The sequence below is a fragment of the Erithacus rubecula genome (genome assembly GCF_903797595.1).
Source record: "Erithacus rubecula genome assembly, chromosome: 18".
NCBI classification, from domain to species: Eukaryota; Metazoa; Chordata; class Aves; order Passeriformes; family Muscicapidae; genus Erithacus; species Erithacus rubecula.
The window spans coordinates 8,059,637-8,077,019 of NC_136670.1; the positions used below are offsets into that span (position 1 = coordinate 8,059,637).

The window sequence follows — 17,383 nt, forward strand, 5'->3', positions numbered from 1 at the left end:
GGAGCGCAAGGCCAGGCCCGGCCTCTCCTCAGACTCTCTTGCCCCCTGTTTCCAGCGGGAATTTCGCCCTGGTGATTTCCGAGCGAAAGAGCGGGACGGCGGGTACATGTCGCGTCTGGGGGCGAGGACTTGGTATCCAAAATGTTTGAGTAAACTCTGAATTTGTTTGGAGTTCGTGGAGAAGCCGCGGGCAAAAGCGCCTTTCTCGTGCTGAGAATGGATGAAGAGAGCCTGGAAGCGGCGATCCAGACCTACAACGCGCAGCTGGAGCAGGTGGAGCTGGCGCTGGGGGCGGGCCAGGACCCATCGCAGCAGTCGGACCTGATCCAGCTGCAGGGGGATTTGAAGCAGCTCATAGAACTGACCGAGTCGAGCCTGGTGGCTGTGAAAAAGAGCAAACTGCTGGCCACTTTGGACACAGATGCCTCCTCCTCCTCCTCGCCAGCAGGTCACCCAGGACAGGATTCCCACCTGGAGAGCTCTGCTCAAGATGAGGAATATGCTGCTTTTAAGGAAGCCATTGCTGGGCTTGGAAGAGATGAGCAGCATCCAGCTGATGACAAGATCTCCTCGGAGAGAGGGGGAGAAACTGGGGATAAAACCACATCAAAGTGCAGTGAAGAGGAGGAGGAGTCTGAGAGAGAGGAGGAGGAGGAGGAGTTGAGTGGGATGAAGGTTAAAGCCCCCTACTACAGCTCCTGGGGGACCCTGGAGTACCACAATGCCATGATTGTGGGGACAGAGGAGCTGGAGGATGGCAGTGCAGGGGTCAGGGTGCTCTACCTGTACCCCACCCACAAGTCCCTGAAACCATGCCCGTTCTTCCTGGATGACAAGTGCAGATTTCAGGAGAACTGTCGGTAAAGAGAGAGGGGTGGGAGGGGCCTTGTTGTTCAGAGTGCTCTGTGTGCCTTTCTCACCCAGAGAAATTGTGCCTTAATGTTTTTAAAATGCACTCTGGTGAGCAGTGGCATCAGTTTGGCTGTTTTCTATAGCTGGTGCACTGATGAAGTGGAAAATCCTGAGGGAAAGCTGCAGAGATGTTACACGACTGAGTGGATAAATTAACAACTGATGGAGTATTTTAAAATAAAGCACCCAAGTCTGTGGATAATGCACACATCCCAGTTGCACAGGGAGGTTGTATAGGCTCTGGTTTTGGGGATCTTCACCACGATCAATCTCAGTCATCTGTGGGGGTGCTGGGCTGGGGCCCTGCCTGTCTCCTGTTTATGCCCAAAGCCATGAATTTTTAAATTGAATGTGTCACTAGCAAGGAAGTTTAATTCTCCATGGTGGGATGCATTCTTTGTCCCATGACATAAATAACCTGTTAAAGGTGACACAAGAACAACTTTATAATTGCAACAGCACATGGTCAAACTTCCCTGATTATGGTGAAGGTTCCTCACCCTGACACTTGTGTGCATTTCTTTTGAGGAAGGAAGGGATTTTCATCTGAAAACTCCTGTTCCTCCTTCCCTGCAGGTTTTCCCATGGTCAGGTGGTGTCTGTGGAGGAGCTCCAGCCATTCCAGGAGCCCGACCTGAGCAGTCTGGGGGTGGGCTCAGCCTGCCTGGCCAAGCACAGTGATGGGATCTGGTACACGGCCAAAATCACCGGTGAGGGGGGCAGGGCTTTCCCAGGGCCCAGGGGGAAGGAGGAGGCTGAGGTTTACCCGGATCTAAAACTTGGCTGTTGTAGTCAATGACAGAAAAACATCATGTGACAATATATGACAGAAAATCTATGTGGCTGCTGCCCTGAGCTCCAGCTCTTGACACAGCTGAGGAAATAGTCTGAGTTTTGTCAGGCTAGAGGAGAGAATTGACTGGGAAACAGGAGATACAAAGAGCAAGAATGTGGAAAGGAAATGACTCCCAGGTCATTAACTGCTCCAGGGAAGAGGGAGGGACTGCAGGAATTTACATGTGTAGTAGGTGAGAATTGCAATAATCTGGTCTTGTTTAAACAAAAACCAGAGGAGCTGGCCCTGCCCAGCAGCTGCTGATACAGGCTTCCCTCTGTCCTGGGAAGAGGGACAGTTCATTCCCTCTTTCCATCTTTCTTTTAGCTGTTCTTAAGTCAGAAGGGAGCAAGTCTGACTTCTTTTTAATTCCATGTCTCAACAGCCCATCTTTCTTGATTTGTAAAGATAAATTTTTGAGTATTGACACAGGCATTGTGGAAATAGCTTTTCATTGCAGTGGGCACTTCTCCCAGACAGAAATAAAAATCACAGATTAAACCCAGAATTTTCTAGAATTGTTCCTTGGGACTCCCTCCTGTCCTGTGTCTTTCTGCTGGAGCTGACTCTGGTTTAGCTCCCTGTGTGCTGGAGCTCCTGTCCTGCTGTTCCCTCTGTAGATGTGGACAGTGGCTACTACACGGTGAAATTTGACTCCCTGCTCCTCAAGGAGGCCGTGGTGGAAGGGGACAGTGTCATCCCCCCCCTGAGAAGTGAAGATGCTGCTGAATCTGGCGAGTCTGATGAGGACAGTGTGGATGATTCTGGTTATGCCAAAGGTAAGGGAGTGGGGAGAATTTGAGCAAAAGTGACTTGGGATTTTGTTCTGCATTTCTCTAGGGCTGGCTGACTGTCCTAGAGCACTCACTCTGTGTCTCACCTCTGATGAAAGCAGTTGATCTCTTTATGTGTTCCTGAAAGATTTGAGAATAGTAACAGGCTGTTATGCTATAACTGCAAACTAAAATCTTTGTTTTATGCAAATCTCTGGGCTGATGAAGGCTTGAGGTTTCCATGGGAACTTCTCACACATGGAAGAAGAGGTGATATTTTAGAGTTCCAAGCTCTGAGCCTTTTTCTTATGTGTCTGGCTGAGCTGAGTTAATAAGTGAATCAGATTTTCTCATCCCTGGGAGTTGCATGACCCAGGAATGTGAGACCCAAGGAAATGGGAGTATTGGATCCTTCTGGTGCCTTGATGAGGCAGCAGGAACAGCCATGCCCTGTTTTACTGCTGAAGGGTGACATAGAGAATGCCCAAGTGACCACTTGAAAGTTGCACAGGCAGCACTGTCCCTCTGGTGGTGCCACAGCTGCATCACAGGAACAAAGTCATGTCCTAGAGCTCTTTGTATTTAACCTGGCAGAGATTATTGGATCCTAATAACAAGAAATTAATGCTGTGGCTCACAGGAGCTGGAGGCAAAGGAAAAGTATTAGGTGCCACTGTGCTAAATTCTAGTCAGATGTGTACCTTAATCTATATTATCATTCTGGAAGGAAGGAAAAGAATCATAAAATTCCTGTGTGATTTTGCCTAGAACTGGGAGGTGGTGTGTGCATTAAATCAAGTGAAACATCACATTTCAGTCACTCCCTGTGCAGTGTTTGTGGAAGGTAACAAGTCAGTAGGAACTGAGGCTGGAGGCAAGACCAAATGCTTTTAGGGTTAGAGAAGTGAATTGTACTGTCCTATTAGGGATGCCCCACACAGCAGCTTTATTCACAATTCCTGTTTCACTGATTCTCTTCTTCTGTACCACAGTGATAGATTCAGGGGTTCCAGAGAACGGGGAGTGGACCCCTGCCTGCAGCTCCTCTTTTGGTGGCTGGGAGGCCCATACTCGTGGCATTGGCTCCAAACTGCTTGTTCAGATGGGATATGAGTTTGGAAAAGGTAAGGGGAGAGGGTGTGGTCCTGGGGTTGTTAAGAAAACCCAAGATTTTGGATGAAGCCAGAACTTTGTTGTTCTGAAGGGGCAGTTGGCTGAGGCTCAAGCAGTGTGATAGAACACAGCAGTGTTGGAGGGAAGAGGGATGAGTTATTTCATGGAAGTACAGGCATTGGAGCACCAATCCCTGTATGGTAGTGGCAAACAGTGGAGGCACTTGGGAGCAAGGTCAGGCTCCTGATCACAGCCGTGAGAACCTTGTGGAGTGTTCAAAGGCTGGAGGTGGAAGGGAGCTGATCTGCAAAGCTTCTGATGTCTGTTAATGCATCTCCTGGCCTGGACACAGACTTCAAAGCCTGCTGAACTCCCACCCAAATTGCATTGAGCCTTGGGGGCTCTGGGAGGGCCTCTGTGTCTCCGGTTCTCCCAGAGGAACCAAACCAGTTTTCAGTAGAACCTGACTTGAGAAGCTGAGGATGTGAGAAAGAAACAGAAACCGGCCTGACAAATGGCCTCGGGCTTGGAATCACAAATCTGCTGCTGTGCAAGGCTCCTGGCCTGGCCTTTGCTGGTCCCCTTGGCTTGGACAAGAAGCTCTAACTTTTGGTACCTCAAAGGCATCTTTGGTTGTTTTAAGCATGTGACTGTCACTGTGAGTTTGTGGTGGGAGGTGCCTCGGAGAGGGGATGCTGTAATCACCCAGAATCTCTCCTCAGGCTTAGGGAAGAACGGCGAGGGCAGAGTGGAGCCAGTGCAGGCTGTGGTGCTTCCTCGAGGGAAGTCCCTGGACCAGTGTGCTGAGGTGCTTCAGAAGAAGAAGCAGGGGAAGCTGGAGCCAGGCAAATCGAGGAAATGCCGAGCAAAGGGAAGCAGCTCTGGACAGGGGGGCGGCCGTAAGGCCCCGCGCAACGTGTTTGATTTCCTGAACGAGAAACTGCGCGGGAAGAGCGCTGGGGACAGGGCTGGGGGCACGGCCCTGCCCCAGAGGAACAGCAAAGAGATCTACCACGCCAGCAAGAGCACCAAGAAGGCCCTGAGTGTCAGCCTCTTCCAGACCACTGAGAAGATTGAGCAAACCCAGAGGGATATCAGGGGAATCCAGCAGGCCCTGGCGCGCAACGTCGGGCGGTAGGAAAATGTGTGGTGCTTCTGAGGAGGGGTGGGCTTGAAGTGAGATGTGGGAGGAACCACTGGAATGGATCTGGGTGGGACTCAAGGGGAACTGGAGGACAGAGTTCAGTGTGTGCTTCAGGCCAGTGTGGACACTGGCAGATGTGTCTGGGGTCCTTTGGCTGCAGTTAAGGCTGTGGCAAAGAATGGAGCTCTCTGAAGAAAGGTGCTGGAGTCCTTCTCATGCCCACCTCTGCAGCATTGCTGGTGAGCATCCCAGGAGGACATAGCTCAGACAGTGCTGAGCATCAGGTTATTCCTGGCTTTCAACAGGTCCCTTGGGTAATCCTACAGGAAAGGGCAAACCCTCCTGGGATGGAACAAGCCTTTGATCTTACCATGCAGGATGACATTGCTGCTGTGCTTTTTGCTTTCAGGCACAGCATTGCTACAGCTCAGCTGGAGGAGAAGCTGGCTGATGCTCACAAGCAGCTGGGGCAGCTGCAGGCCCAGGAAGCCAGGCTGCAGCGGGAGCAGAAGAAAGCAGACACCCACAAGAAGATGACTGAGTTCTAGGTGCTGAGGAAAGTGTTGGGCTGCAGGAGTTGTCTTTCTGGTGCTCCTGGCCTCAGAGCCTCGATGAGCTGTCCTGCTCTGCTGGGCCTCAGGCTGCCCAGCCTAAAACTGGGCAAAAAAGCAGCAGTTTTTGGATGCCTCTGAGCTCTTCTGGGAGGGAGAGGAGTGCACATCCGTCCAGCCCTGATAGTATTCAGTGAGCTGGGCCTTGGATGAGGCCTAGCTACAAGGAATACAATTCTCTGCTCTCTTGCACACTTCTTTCCTTCATTTTCCCTGCAGTAGCAGTCCCATCCAGAGTCTGTGGGTGCTCAGGTGATAACACTGCTGGCTACAAACCAGCAAAGGGGGCTTGGACAGCCCCACATCCTGCCATTAACTGTGGCTTCTGTCTGTGGCCACCTGCCAAGCACAGGTGCAGGCAGGGTCCCAGCCATGGCTGGGTGAAAACATCAAAGGTCAAGTGCTTTAGCTGCTCTCTGCCTTCTGGTTTTTACTGTGGGATTTATCTGAGAAAGTTTTTTGGGGGGAGCAATTCTTTGTAGCCCTAATGTAAGGAAAGACAGAAAACTCTCAGCTTTTGGGAACCAGCAGCCTGGAGCATCAGATTTCAGCAGTTTGACTGTAAGAGTATCTCAGGCCATGCTGTAGCCAAACTCATTGGCTTGGTGTGGGAAGCTGCCTGGTTCCAGTAGAGTGCCATAACTGGGGGAATGAGCCAGCAGCATAACAGAATTCCCAAACTTATCCAGGAAAAGCTCCAGGGAACCTTGTGATTTTTGCCACCATTAGTTGGGTTTTTCTGCCCAAGGTGGCTCACTGAGCACAGATCCTTTTACTAAAAATCCTCAGGACCCAGATCCAGGTTGGGCTGGGCCCTGGATGAGCACAAAGAGCAGGATCTGTGTGAGCCCTGCAGTGGGAGAGCTTGGGGCTGGCTGGGAGCAGGCCAGGCAAGTCAAATGGCCTTCCCTGCAAGGTGGGAGGTGTTTGGACAGGAAGGATGTCCTCTCCCCTTGGTCACTTTCTGTGGTGGTCAGTCCTCACCTCAGAGAAGATGCTGGTTTAATCATCTGATGGGATTTCCATTGAAAAGGCCTTTAAAAAAAAAAAAAAACCACCAAGTTTGCAATTCATACCAGTATCTTAAGGACACCTTTTTTTTTTTTTAATTTAAGGAACCAGTTTCCTTTATTATGTGAGTCATTTTTCTAATGAAAAGGTTCCTTTAGTCCCCCCTTTTTTATCTATCCCTAAGAAGAGATGAAAAAACAAGCTGTCAGCCTGGGCAGGGCTGTGCCTGCCTGCAGGGTCAGGCTGCAAAATGAACAAGAAAATCTGAGACTGAAGGAGATACCATCAGAGCTGTTCAGGTCGTGTGGGATTTCACATTGCTGCAGACACACCTCAGAAATACAGCAAGACAGCAAAACCAAACAGGATGAACATCTTCAGGAAACCTGTGGGAGTGAGTCTGTGCTGCTGAAGAGCACCTGGATCATGCTGTGATCCTCGTGGGTGTGGGAGGTGTCACGGGCAGCCTCGGGCACCTCAACATCCATCGCTCCCTATTGGAATTGGCTGTTGTACTGTCCTTATTGTTCTGAATTCGTGTTCTCCACACACGAGGCTCAACTCAAGGGTTTAAACAATGGCCCTTCCCTCACAAATGACTGTTTGTTTCTCACACTTGAGTGCTAAATGGTGACAAGGATTAATGTGCCCAGCTTAGCGTGGATGCTCACTGAAGTGACCCGTGACTGGAGAGCTGAGCTGGGCAGAGAAAATTTGGGGTTTTATTTTGTGCTCTGAGACTGTTCATAATCTCTTTAGGAACTGGCTGTATGAGCCCTGTGTCTTTGCTAAATCCTATTTTGACCCTTCCTTGGGATCTGCACAGCCTGACTTGTTAGACTCCTATTCCAGTGGCTGCCACCTCCCACCCAGCGCAGTTCAGGTCCCTGATGAATAAAGCTGGTGTTTCTTTCTCCCCTCTCTCCTTGTAAGGCGTTGTTCATTTGCAAGGTAATGATGATTTGGGGCGCCCCATTCGTTCCTTACATCGCCCTGAGCTCCCAGAGGAGCCGGGCGGGGCAGAGGCTGCTGGGGTGTGCTGGGAGCCCCGGGAGCTGCGAGCGCACACCCAGCCTAGCCCGGGGTGAAGGCAGCACCACCTCCGGGGCCAGGAAGCTGCGGTGTGTGTGCTGTGAGTGCTGTGTGTGCACTGTGTGTGTGCTGTGAGTGCTGTGTGTGCTGTGAGTGCTGTGTGCTCTGTGTGCACTGTGTGTGTGCTGTGAGTGCTGTGTGTGCTCTGTGCTCTGTGTGCTCTGTGTGAGTGCTGTGTGTGCTCTGTATGTGCTGTGTGTGCTATGTGTGTGCTGTGTGCACTGTGTGTGTGCTGTGAGTGCTGTGTGTGCTCTGTGTGTGCCGTGAGTGCTGTGTGAGTGCTGTGTGTGTGCTGTGAGTGTCGTGAGTGCTGTGAGTGTGCTGTGAGTGCTGTGTGTGTGCTGTGTGTGCCGTGAGTGCTGTGAGTGTGCTGTGAGTGCTGTGTGTGTGCTGTGTGTGCTCTGTGAGTGCCGTGAGTGCCGTGAGTGCTGTGTGTGCACTGTGTGTGTGCTGTGTGTGTGCTGTGTGCACTGTGTGTGTGCTGTGAGTGCTGTGTGTGCTCTGTGTGTGCTCTGTATGTGCTGTGTGTGTGCTCTGTGTGTGCTGTGAGTGCTGTGTGTGCTCTGTGTGTGCTGTGTGTGCTCTGTGTGTGCTGTGTGTGTGCTGTGAGTGCTGTGTGTGCACTGTGTGTGCTGTGTGTGCTCTGTGTGTGCTGTGTGTATGCTGTGAGTGCTGTGTATGTGCTGTGTGTGTGCTGTGAGTGCTGTGAGTGCTGTGTGTGTGCTGTGTGAGTGCTGTGTATGTGCTGTGAGTGTGCTGTGAGTGCTGTGTGTGCTCTGTGTGTGCTGTGTGTGCTGTGTGAGTGCCGTGAGTGCCGTGAGTGCTGTGTGTGTGCTGTGTGTGCACTGTGTGTGTGCTGTGAGTGCTCAGGGGCGGCTGCAGGGAGCGGGAGAGCTCACACAGGCATGCTGGACACACGCGGGGCATCCTGACTGGGACGTGCTGTGGGATCAAAAATGAAATTCTCCAGGCTGGCCGGCAAGGAAGAGAACGTGATTGGATCCCTGCATTCCACACTCATCGGATTTTGAGTTCCTGCAAGTAAGTGGTGGTGGCTTTCCTGCCTGGGAAACGGGGAGTCTGCTAAACTGGAGGGGAAAGATTTTAAACCCCTCAATGTATATAGAAGTCACAACATTGTCAGAGATACTCTTGGGGCTGGATAGACTGGACAGGCAGGATTCTTGCTCTGCTCTGGGAAGCCTCAGCTGGGTTCAGCTTTGTGAGTTGGGCTCCAAGCTGTGTCATTCCGTGCTTTGTGCTGTGCAGCTGGGTTTGAAAGGGGAGAAAAGGTGGTGGAGCTTGGTGGTGCTGCTGGGATCCCAAGGCTGGATCCCAATTAATCCCAATTTGGGATCCCAATTAATCCCAAATTGCTTTTGGGATTAATTAATTTAGTTTGGAGGTGTGTGGCATTGTGGAAATTTCCAGTTGTGTTGTGGGGAGGGGGACAGGAGTATTGCTGGTGTGTGCAATGGAGAAATGCTGACCTCCTGTCTCTGGGTGAGGAGGTTTGAGAATGTGGTCACTGAAATGCTGTCTTTGAAAACCTAAGATGATGTAAAAGTAGAGCATTTGTGGCAAAGGAAACCACCGTGGCAGCTAGGTGGTTCTTGAGAGGTCACATCTCCTTAATACAGCCACCCTGTAGTTTGGAATCTGGCTTCCCATAACAGCAGCTCCAAGCTCTCTGCTGGTCTCCTGCTGTGGTTCAGCTCAGCAGAAAACCTCTTGAGCTGATTCTTGCTTTAGAAGAGCAGTTTTCTGCCCAAGTGAGTGGTCAGCAACGAGGGAAGGGCGGGAAGAAAGAAAAGTCACCTGAAATGTTGTCAGCCTCAAGCAGAGCCCTGTGGTATGGGCTGACAATCACTCCCCCAAAGGTTTTAAAGTTGTATTTTCTCAAAAGCCACTCCAGCATGTGAGCAGTGATCAGAGCTGCTGCTGGAAATCTGCATCCAAGCTTTCAGACATTTGGGTCTGGCATTTAGAAGTGTGGTTGGCACTTTCTAAATTAAAAGCCCCCCAGAGGTGTTTGGCCATGAAATCTCATTACAGAGATGAGTAAAGTGGGTAAGATCTTATGCCTGTTTTTTTTAAATAGTCTTAAAATTCACTAATCGCACCCATGGTCCAGGGCAGATTCAGTGTTGTGACTGGCTGTAAACAGAGCTTTCACTTTTTGTAATTGAAAAGAAAAAGATTCATCTACTTCTGCTTCTTGGGCCTTTTTTGAAGCACAACTCCCTGGGGTACCTGAGCAGAGTTTGCTGCAGCTGTGTGCACAGTTGCTGATGGAAATCAGCTCAAAATGTTTCTCTTGGTTTTGTGTAATACGCTTTGAGTAGCTTCACAGACTTTTTTCCTTGCCACCCTGTTCTGAACACTGTGTGGTTTTATCTGGGGAGATGAATCAGAGGCCAGGCAGAATCATCATCATCAACAGCACTTGATTTGGCAGTGAACTTAATCTTGCTTTCAGGAAGCCCAGATGAGGAACTTGCACCTTTTGTAGGACTCACAGAATACTCCCACATCCTGGAGTAGCAGCCCATCTGCCTTTCTGCTCATCTGCTGGGGTGTCACACATTGGGGAGCCATCCCTGCTCTGGGGGCTGTGGGTGTTGTGGCACGTACTCAACGCCTGTGACCGCCCTCGTCTTCAAAGCCACCTGAGCTGGCAGAGCCAGCACCTTGTGAAACGCTGTCTGCTGAGCCTCCTGCCCCGGGGGCAGCCCCAGGGCTGGGAGATCGATAACTTCATTGGCAGCAAATTCGGGTGTGGGTTTCAGAAAGCCTGGCTGAAACTTTGCCTTGCAAACCTGCTCAGTCCTACCTGAGCATCTTTAGTCAGGCACTGGGTTCTGCTCACAAATCTGTGATTTTGTGATACCCAAAGTGTCCCAAGAAGTGGCTGCTGACCTGAACACTGAGGAGCATGCACTGCACAGTTTCACTGCTCAGAAATCCCAGAGCAACCACAGACCTGCTCTACAGAAAGTAGGCCAGAAGAATTTCTCTGCATTCATTGCTACTCAAGGAAGTCTCTCCTTTCAATCTTCAAAATTCAGGGATGGAAAATCCCCCTGCTGTGGGATAAGCTGCCCCGTGTGTGCCTGCCTCAGCATCCTGAAAGCTCCCACCTCGATTCCAGCATCACACCAGCTTCTGATCACTGAACCTCGTTAGAACTTTGTCTGTTCAACTCCAGAGCCTGCTCAGCTCTGCCCTGGTCCTGCAGCCCCTGATTCCATCACTAATGAGCTGAACGAGTCCAGCGAGGAGCTCCAGGCTCTGTCTAACGCACCAGCCCTGCTGCAGGTAATCCGAATAATTAAAATATGCTCAGACAGAAAAGCTGTGTTGTCTAATTAAAACGTTGTTGGAAAGGGAACAGCCTCCCCTTCCCAGCTCTGATCTAAGCCAGTCTGTCCAGCCTGGTTAGTCCTTAAACTTCTCTGTCTCACTTTCCACCTTGAAATAATTGCTCTCCGGGGTTCATGCTTCAGTCAGGGCAGTTTCCAAAGGCATGGGAAGTTCTTAGATAAAAGGATGCTCCCAGATAAAAGGGTGCTGCAAATGGGCAGAGACCTTCTGGTTATTGGGGTAAAAATGTGCCAAAGATGCTGCTGTGTGACCTGGAGTGCAGGGGAGAGAAAAGCTCCTGTGGGTCTGCAGTAGCTTCTGAGATTTGCACAAGACAGGGTGGCTTCTCACCAGAGCTCATCTGGGCTTTGTCATCTGGATGAAGATATGCAAGAGGGTGAGTAAGAGGTGCTCAGCATGTCCCACCAGATCTCTGGGTTCCCATCCATGCTGGTGGAAGCTGATCCTGCCCAGCTCTGCCCGGGGACCCTACTGCTGGCCCCATCTGGATCTTGAAGCTGTTTTACTCCAGGAACTGCCTCCATCTCCTTTCAGAGCAGGCATTTCCTGGGTGCTGGTATCAGACCAGCCTTTTTTTGTAGAGCAGGGTGCACAGAGCTGAGCTGTGCAGAGCTGGGAGCCGCAGCCGCTGTTGACGCCGGTGAAGGTGAAGGGTTGTCAGCTTTTGCTTTGGGTTCTCTGTGGAGCAGAGATGGGGATGGTGGCATGGGAATGGTGGGAAAGGGGTCACCAAAAAGCCTCCTTGGGAAGGGGATGATCCTGACAGGCTGGGGAGCATCCATGCTTTGTGTCAGGCTCCCCTGCACCCTCCTGCCCTGCACCGCTTGCTCTGGCTCTGCCGCAGTTTGCAGGGAATGATTTTTGCCTTGGGGAAAGCACAGGGGCAAGGGCAGGATTTGGGCAAGGCACAGCTTTAGGCAGAGGAAAGGGGTGGGAAATTTGGGTGTTTTCTGCTCTGGTGTCACAGCAGAGAGCAGCTGCAGACCTGGGGTTGTGGTGTTACAGGGAATGTGAGGTCTGTGTGAATCCATTGTGAAAGGAGGGTGTCCTGGTATGTTCTGCTGTGCCCAGGGCATGAGGAGGGAGAGGAGGGAGACAGTGAAGCTCACCCTGTTTGCGGGAAATTGAGTCATCCTGCCTGTCCTTACTGGCCTCCGTCATGCTCAGGAGCTGTGTCACCCCCATCCCACAGCCTGGAGCATTGTCCCAGTGTCCCCAGAAAGCACTTTGTCATTTCTAGGGTGTCTCCAGAGAGTTTTCAGGGCTCCTGAGCATCTCCTTTTCACAATTTCAGTGGCAATTTGTGAGCTTGAATCCGTCTGGTTTTGTTGGATTTTTTTTTTCAAAAGGAACCAAAATCTGAAGTTTTCCCTGGTATTGGCAGAGCATTCACTGCCAAGTGTCCACACTGGGCTGGGCACTGGAAATGTTATGGTGACTCTGGGGACAGTAATCACTGGCCAAAAAATAGGACACCCAGTGAAAGGGAGACCCCCCTGCTCAGGGACTGTGCTTCAGGGGTCACAGAGCACCATTTCATGCCAGGGTGAGCCCAGCACTTCTGGCTGAGCTCCAACTCATGTTCTCTTTCCTCAGAGCTCACCCTGCAGTGGTGCTGGGAGCGGCTGCCCCATGGCTGCAGCCAGCGGTGAGGGGACAGCAGGGACCCAGCTCCTGCCAGCTGGCACTGCCCTGGCCCTGCTCGGTGGCCTGGTCTACCTGGGCACCCTGTGTGCTGCCTGTAAACGGTACGTGCTGCCCACAGCTCCTCCCCTTTCCCTCCTGGGGCTGGGGATCCCTCGGTGGCATTCGGTGGCTGCACGTGGAGACTTTGTGCAGCCATCCTGAGCTGGGACCACGGGGATCTGCTGCTCTGCTCACCCCAAGCCCTCACCTGCACCCCAGTGCAGCTCTGGCTTGATCCTGCATCCCTGTGTGCTGCAGCCCCTACACCCAAAAACCTCAGAGGAGCAGCCCAGAGAGGGCTGAGCTGTGAGCAGGATGGGCAATGCCGAGGGAGGTGCCAGTGGTGCCTGCACAGTTCAGTGGGGTGCAGGACATAACTGTGATGTCCCCAGCCAGCACAGACCCTGCTGTGGGTCTGGGGAAGGAGCAGGATATGGATTTTGGGGACCTGGGACACCTGCTCCCTGGTTTTGCCATCTGCCTTGGGCTCAGCTCCGCTTCTCCCTGCAGGAAGAGCAGGAAGAAGGTCGCTCCAGACGGGGTGAAGCTCGTGGATGAGGTAAGAGCACATCTGGGGGGCAGGATCAGCCCAGGGGGGTGGTCTGGGCTCTCAGCCCAGCCTGAGGGTGTCTGTTCCCCCATGGCAGGCCCTGCTCTGCCCCACACAGCTGCGGTCACTCAGCAAGTCGGACACGAAGCTGCACGAGCTGTACCGGGTGAAGGTCAGGGACGATGGTGAGTGCCTGTGGAGCAGGGGGAGCCCAGGGGCTGGTGGCCCTTGGCAACTGCCTGCAGTCCCCATGCTGCCCAGAGAGTCGTGGACAGATGTGCTACAGTGCTGGCACTTGTGTTGGTGCCTGTTGCATCCCCTCATTTCCTCTTCTCTCCCACAGTGCAGCGTCCGGCCAGCCTGGATCTGCCCTGTTCCACGGCCCCTGGAGGCGAATCCCTGCACAGCTCTGGCCTCCTGCACCGTGAGCTGCCCCAGATCCCCGTCCCTGAGCCCCTGGCAGCTTCCCCAGCCCCCGACCAGACCTACTCCAACCTGCTCTTCACCCCGCTGCGGAAAGCAGCGCCAGACACTGTCTATGAGTGCCTGGCAGTGAGGGGGGAGGACGCCCCGGTGCCCCCCATGCCAAGTGGCACCCAGGTGTCCCCTCCACAGGCTGTGCATGGGGCAGCTGATTATGCCTGTGTCCATAAAGTGAAGAAGGCAGTGTCGGTGCAGGTGCAGGATGGGGCTGTGGCAGGACCCCCTGGAGCACAGCACTGCTGGGATGGTGCAGGAAATGCCCCCCAGGCCAAGGTATGACTCTGGGGGGCAGCAGGGATGGGGCACACGGCGGGGGGTCATTTAATTCCCTGACTCCCTGTAGTGCCCATTTGGAGCAGGGTATAAGTTAGGATCCACTGCCAGGATCCTCTTGGGGGCTGTCAGAATATTGAGGGGGGGGGACAAAATCATGGGGATACCCTGCAGTGGGCAGGGATTGCCCCCAAACCTCCACCCCCCCAAAAAAATTTCTTTTGCAGCTGGAGGAGATGTACTCGACGGTGTGCAAAGCCACCAAGAAGAAATCCCAGGTCCCTGCATCAACCCCGAGGCCTGTGAAGGAGGTGGGTTCTGGGTGGCCACCCCCCCACCAGCAGGAGGGAGCCCCAGCAGCCCCAGGCCCCCCTGACCCCTGTTATGAGTCCATCAATGACAGAGCATGGACTGCTCAGGGCCGTGGCCCCGACCCTGACTATGAGGCCGTGGACATTAACTGGAAGAAGGCGGCAAAACGGGACAAGCCAGGGAAGCCCTGTGTCCCCGAGAACCTGTACGAGAGTGTGGTGGACATTTGGGCAGGGGAGCCCCGGAAAGCCTCTGCCCGGACAGCAGCCAACGGGCTGGAGGTTTACATCACCAACCTATAGCCCCCCAGGGGCAGGGGCAGTGCCACGAGGGGGTCCCACCTGGCTGCACACTATGGGGTGTCAAAGGGACAGGTGCCAGCAGCCCTGTGCCCACCAGAGCAGTTGTGTCCCAGCACTGACTCTCTGTAAATATCTTCTGTTACTTTTCTGTGAGTGTCCTTGTCCCATCCCAGCCCAGCCGGTAGCAGCAGGTTGATGGAGGGATGTCCCAAGATGGGCAGTTTGGGATTACTTTTCGGGACCCCGGTGAGATAGGCATCTTGATCCTGTTCCCATCTTGATGATGGGAACAGGGTGGGGACCAGGCAGGTTTTGGGGCAGGGGAGGGTGATCAGTCTGCAGGATGAGACCCTCAGCAGGAGGTTTCTGCCATGACTGAAGGTCATGGGGGAGATCAGGGCCCAAAGGAAGCCCTGAGAAGCTTTGCTTCCGTCACAGAATGTCCCTTATATGGGGAGATGGGGTCAGCCCTTTGCCTTCATGGAATCACAGAACATCCTGAGTTGGAAAGGACCCCCAAGGGATCATTGACTCCATCTCCTGACCCTGCACAGGACAACACAAAAATTCCACTGGTGTGGGCTGTGGGCTCTGCTCCATCCTCCATCCCCACCCTTTCAGACCCATGCATTCAGATGCATTCAGACCCAAACACCATTAAAAGGCTGAGAGAAGGTTTACACTTTTAAACTGAGTCAAAATTATTGGTTCTATGGCTGTTGCTGCTGCTGCAACTGGTGCTGGGAGAGCAGCTTTGAGCACAATGTGACCGTGAGTGTACCTGCCCTGGATGAGTGGTTTGGCACCTCCAAAATGGGGACACACAGCCACCAAGAGCTGCTGTATGGGGTGATGTGTGCCCGAGCAGAGCCTTGCACAGGGCTGGGGGTGGAAGCCAGGCTGTGTTTTCCCAGCATTTGCCTCCTTGCTCACCTCCCCATCACTCCTGTGGATCCTGCAGCTTCCACGTGCTGAAAAACTCTTGGCTGAGCAGGATGTGCGCCAGAGTTTAAACTTGCCTCCTCTCCTTCCCGGTGGAGGGACACGGGGCGAGGCAATGACAGTGGCCCTGTCACATGGCCAGCGGCTGGCCAGTGGCTGCTGGCCTCGTGGGAGGGTGGCCTGGCGCTCGCTGGAGCCGGCTGGAACCCGCAGCCCCTGTGCCGTGCCGGGCTGTGTGGCAGGAAGCGACGCTCCTTCCCTCAGCATCTTTGCCCCTGCACCGCGGCAGGTGAAGAGATGAAAACCGAAAACGCGGCGTTCAGCAAACCCCGCTGAAGGCGTTAGAGCTGGAGGCACCCCAGGCTCGTCAGCCCCGCGCTCGACGCCAAACCACAGCCGCCCTCGAGAGCTTCTCCCATCCCCCTGCGAGATAAGGGCGCTGATAGAGCACGGCTGGTGCCGCTGCTGCCGCGCTCTTCCTGCTGCCACTTGGTCACAGCCACGCGTGGGCTCCCAGCACTCTGCCCCCGGCAGCGTCCTTACCCTGCTCCCCTTCTCCATCCTCCCACGGCACATAGCTGGGTCCCTCCTGCACCACCTGAATCCCCCAGGAGCTGTTTTGGGCTGTGTTGCCAGCCACAGGAGCATCATTTCCATGTGGGATCAGTGTCCCTGTGCTCCCACCTGCGCTGGGATGTGGTACCACTGTGCCACCTCCCTGGGGAAAGGCAGGCTTGGAATGGCATCAGGGAAGAGAAAGCTCCTGCTGTGGCTGAACTGAAATGGCCAAATTTGGTCTCCAATTTGCCCCAGAAGCAGCAGAAGCCATGCAGGGCTGCCCGCTTGCCCATAATTCTTGTGGGATTTGGGAGAACTGGACTCAAATAAGAGAACAACTGCCCAGTCCTCAGGGTGATGGAAAATGTGCCTGGAGTCCTGGCTGAAAGCTCAAAATCTGGATGGTGAATGAAGAATCTGCCCCAAACATCACTTGGGAGTCTCAGGGTCGGGGAGGGAAGGTCGGGGTTGGTGTCAGAGCGAGGGGAGAGGATAGGGCTGTGGGAGTATCGCTCCTCATTCCCGGGAGACAGAGGCGTGCGGGGCTCTGTCACACTGCGAGGGGACGGTGCTGAACGGTGCCGTTCCCACAAGAGGGAGCGAGCAGGAGCCCAGCGAGGCTGAACGGGGCTGCGTGTCCTATAGTCCTGCACGCTGCAGGATGCAGCGCGGAGTTTCAAGGCGCATTGCACACCTGCACGGAGTGACACGCTGCGAGGAGCTGTACGGGGCTCTGTACTACAAGGATCCGCACCCCCAGGTCCCTGCATCCACAGGGCTCCGCAGCCCGCGCAGCTCTGTGGCTGGACGGCAGCACAGCCTCTCCATCCAAACCAGCCCCACACCCCAACAGCTCCGCAGCCCGCTTAGCCCCACATCCCTGAGGCTCACAGCCGTGGGGACCCGTTCCCGGCAGCTCTGCACCCCCAGCAGGCAGCCAGGGGACACGGGCATGGCCGCAGGTCCCTCTGCAAGACCACCTGGGCGGGGGACATCACAGTCAGTGCTCAGCCAACTCCTGGCAAGGGCACACAGGTACCACGGGGGGATCTCCCAGGGATGGTGATTCTTGGGGGATTCCTATGCAGGGCCAGGAGTTGGACTAAATGATCCTTGCAGGCCTTTCCAGTTAAAATGACCACGATTTCAATTTGGGATGCCACCCTGCCAAGCCCCTGCCCGGGCCCGGGGTCGGGCTGCTGTCAGCCTATGCAAGGGTGGGCGATACTCGTGGAGTTGCACAACAGCGAGCGGAGCTGCCGGAGCCTCCAGCTCCGCGCTTCGGCCGCCGTTAACCATTAAACCAGAGCGGGGGCGGCCGCGGAGCCTCCCCCGGGCCCCACGGGCTCCGGCAGGGCTGCGCTAACGGGGGCTGCGGGATCAGACTCCCCGGGGACGGGAC

The 17,383-nt window shown here is 54.0% G+C and overlaps 2 protein-coding genes across 5 annotated transcripts; both read left to right on the forward strand.

Annotated features, from left to right (window-relative positions):
- Window positions 1-216: 216 nt before the first annotated feature.
- ZGPAT (zinc finger CCCH-type and G-patch domain containing) lies at window positions 217-7,320 on the forward strand (the record flags this gene model as incomplete). Its single annotated transcript, XM_079321642.1, has 6 exons — window positions 217-860; window positions 1,489-1,622; window positions 2,368-2,526; window positions 3,513-3,644; window positions 4,356-4,767; window positions 5,187-7,320. The coding sequence occupies 6 exons, from the start codon at window positions 217-219 to the stop codon at window positions 5,323-5,325; spliced, it is 1,620 nt and encodes a 539-aa protein (XP_079177768.1). The 3' UTR covers window positions 5,326-7,320.
- A 1,024-nt stretch (window positions 7,321-8,344) lies between these two features.
- LIME1 (Lck interacting transmembrane adaptor 1) lies at window positions 8,345-15,141 on the forward strand. 4 transcript variants are annotated; one of them, XM_079321529.1, is made up of 8 exons: window positions 8,345-8,532; window positions 10,560-10,809; window positions 12,472-12,623; window positions 13,072-13,120; window positions 13,209-13,296; window positions 13,455-13,867; window positions 14,095-14,178; window positions 14,920-15,141. In XM_079321529.1, the coding sequence occupies exons 3-8, from the start codon at window positions 12,508-12,510 to the stop codon at window positions 15,010-15,012; spliced, it is 843 nt and encodes a 280-aa protein (XP_079177655.1). In that variant the 5' UTR covers window positions 8,345-8,532; window positions 10,560-10,809; window positions 12,472-12,507; the 3' UTR covers window positions 15,013-15,141. The 4 variants fall into 4 exon arrangements, with proteins under 4 accessions (XP_079177655.1, XP_079177653.1, XP_079177652.1 ...); XM_079321527.1 differs by lacking the exon at window positions 14,920-15,141 and having other exon boundaries at window positions 8,345-8,539; window positions 14,095-14,708; XM_079321526.1 differs by lacking the exon at window positions 14,920-15,141 and having other exon boundaries at window positions 14,095-14,708.
- Window positions 15,142-17,383: the final 2,242 nt, after the last annotated feature.

Bases quoted from the DNA above. Each gene is read 5' to 3' on its own strand.
- LIME1 (XM_079321527.1), top strand. From the start codon at position 12,508: ATGGCTGCAGCCAGCGGTGAGGGGACAGCAGGGACCCAGCTCCTGCCA. The intron at 13,121-13,208 runs GTAAGAGCACAT...CCCCCATGGCAG, and splicing joins GGGTGAAGCTCGTGGATGAG to GCCCTGCTCTGCCCCACACA. The intron at 13,297-13,454 runs GTGAGTGCCTGT...TCTCTCCCACAG, and splicing joins GGTGAAGGTCAGGGACGATG to TGCAGCGTCCGGCCAGCCTG.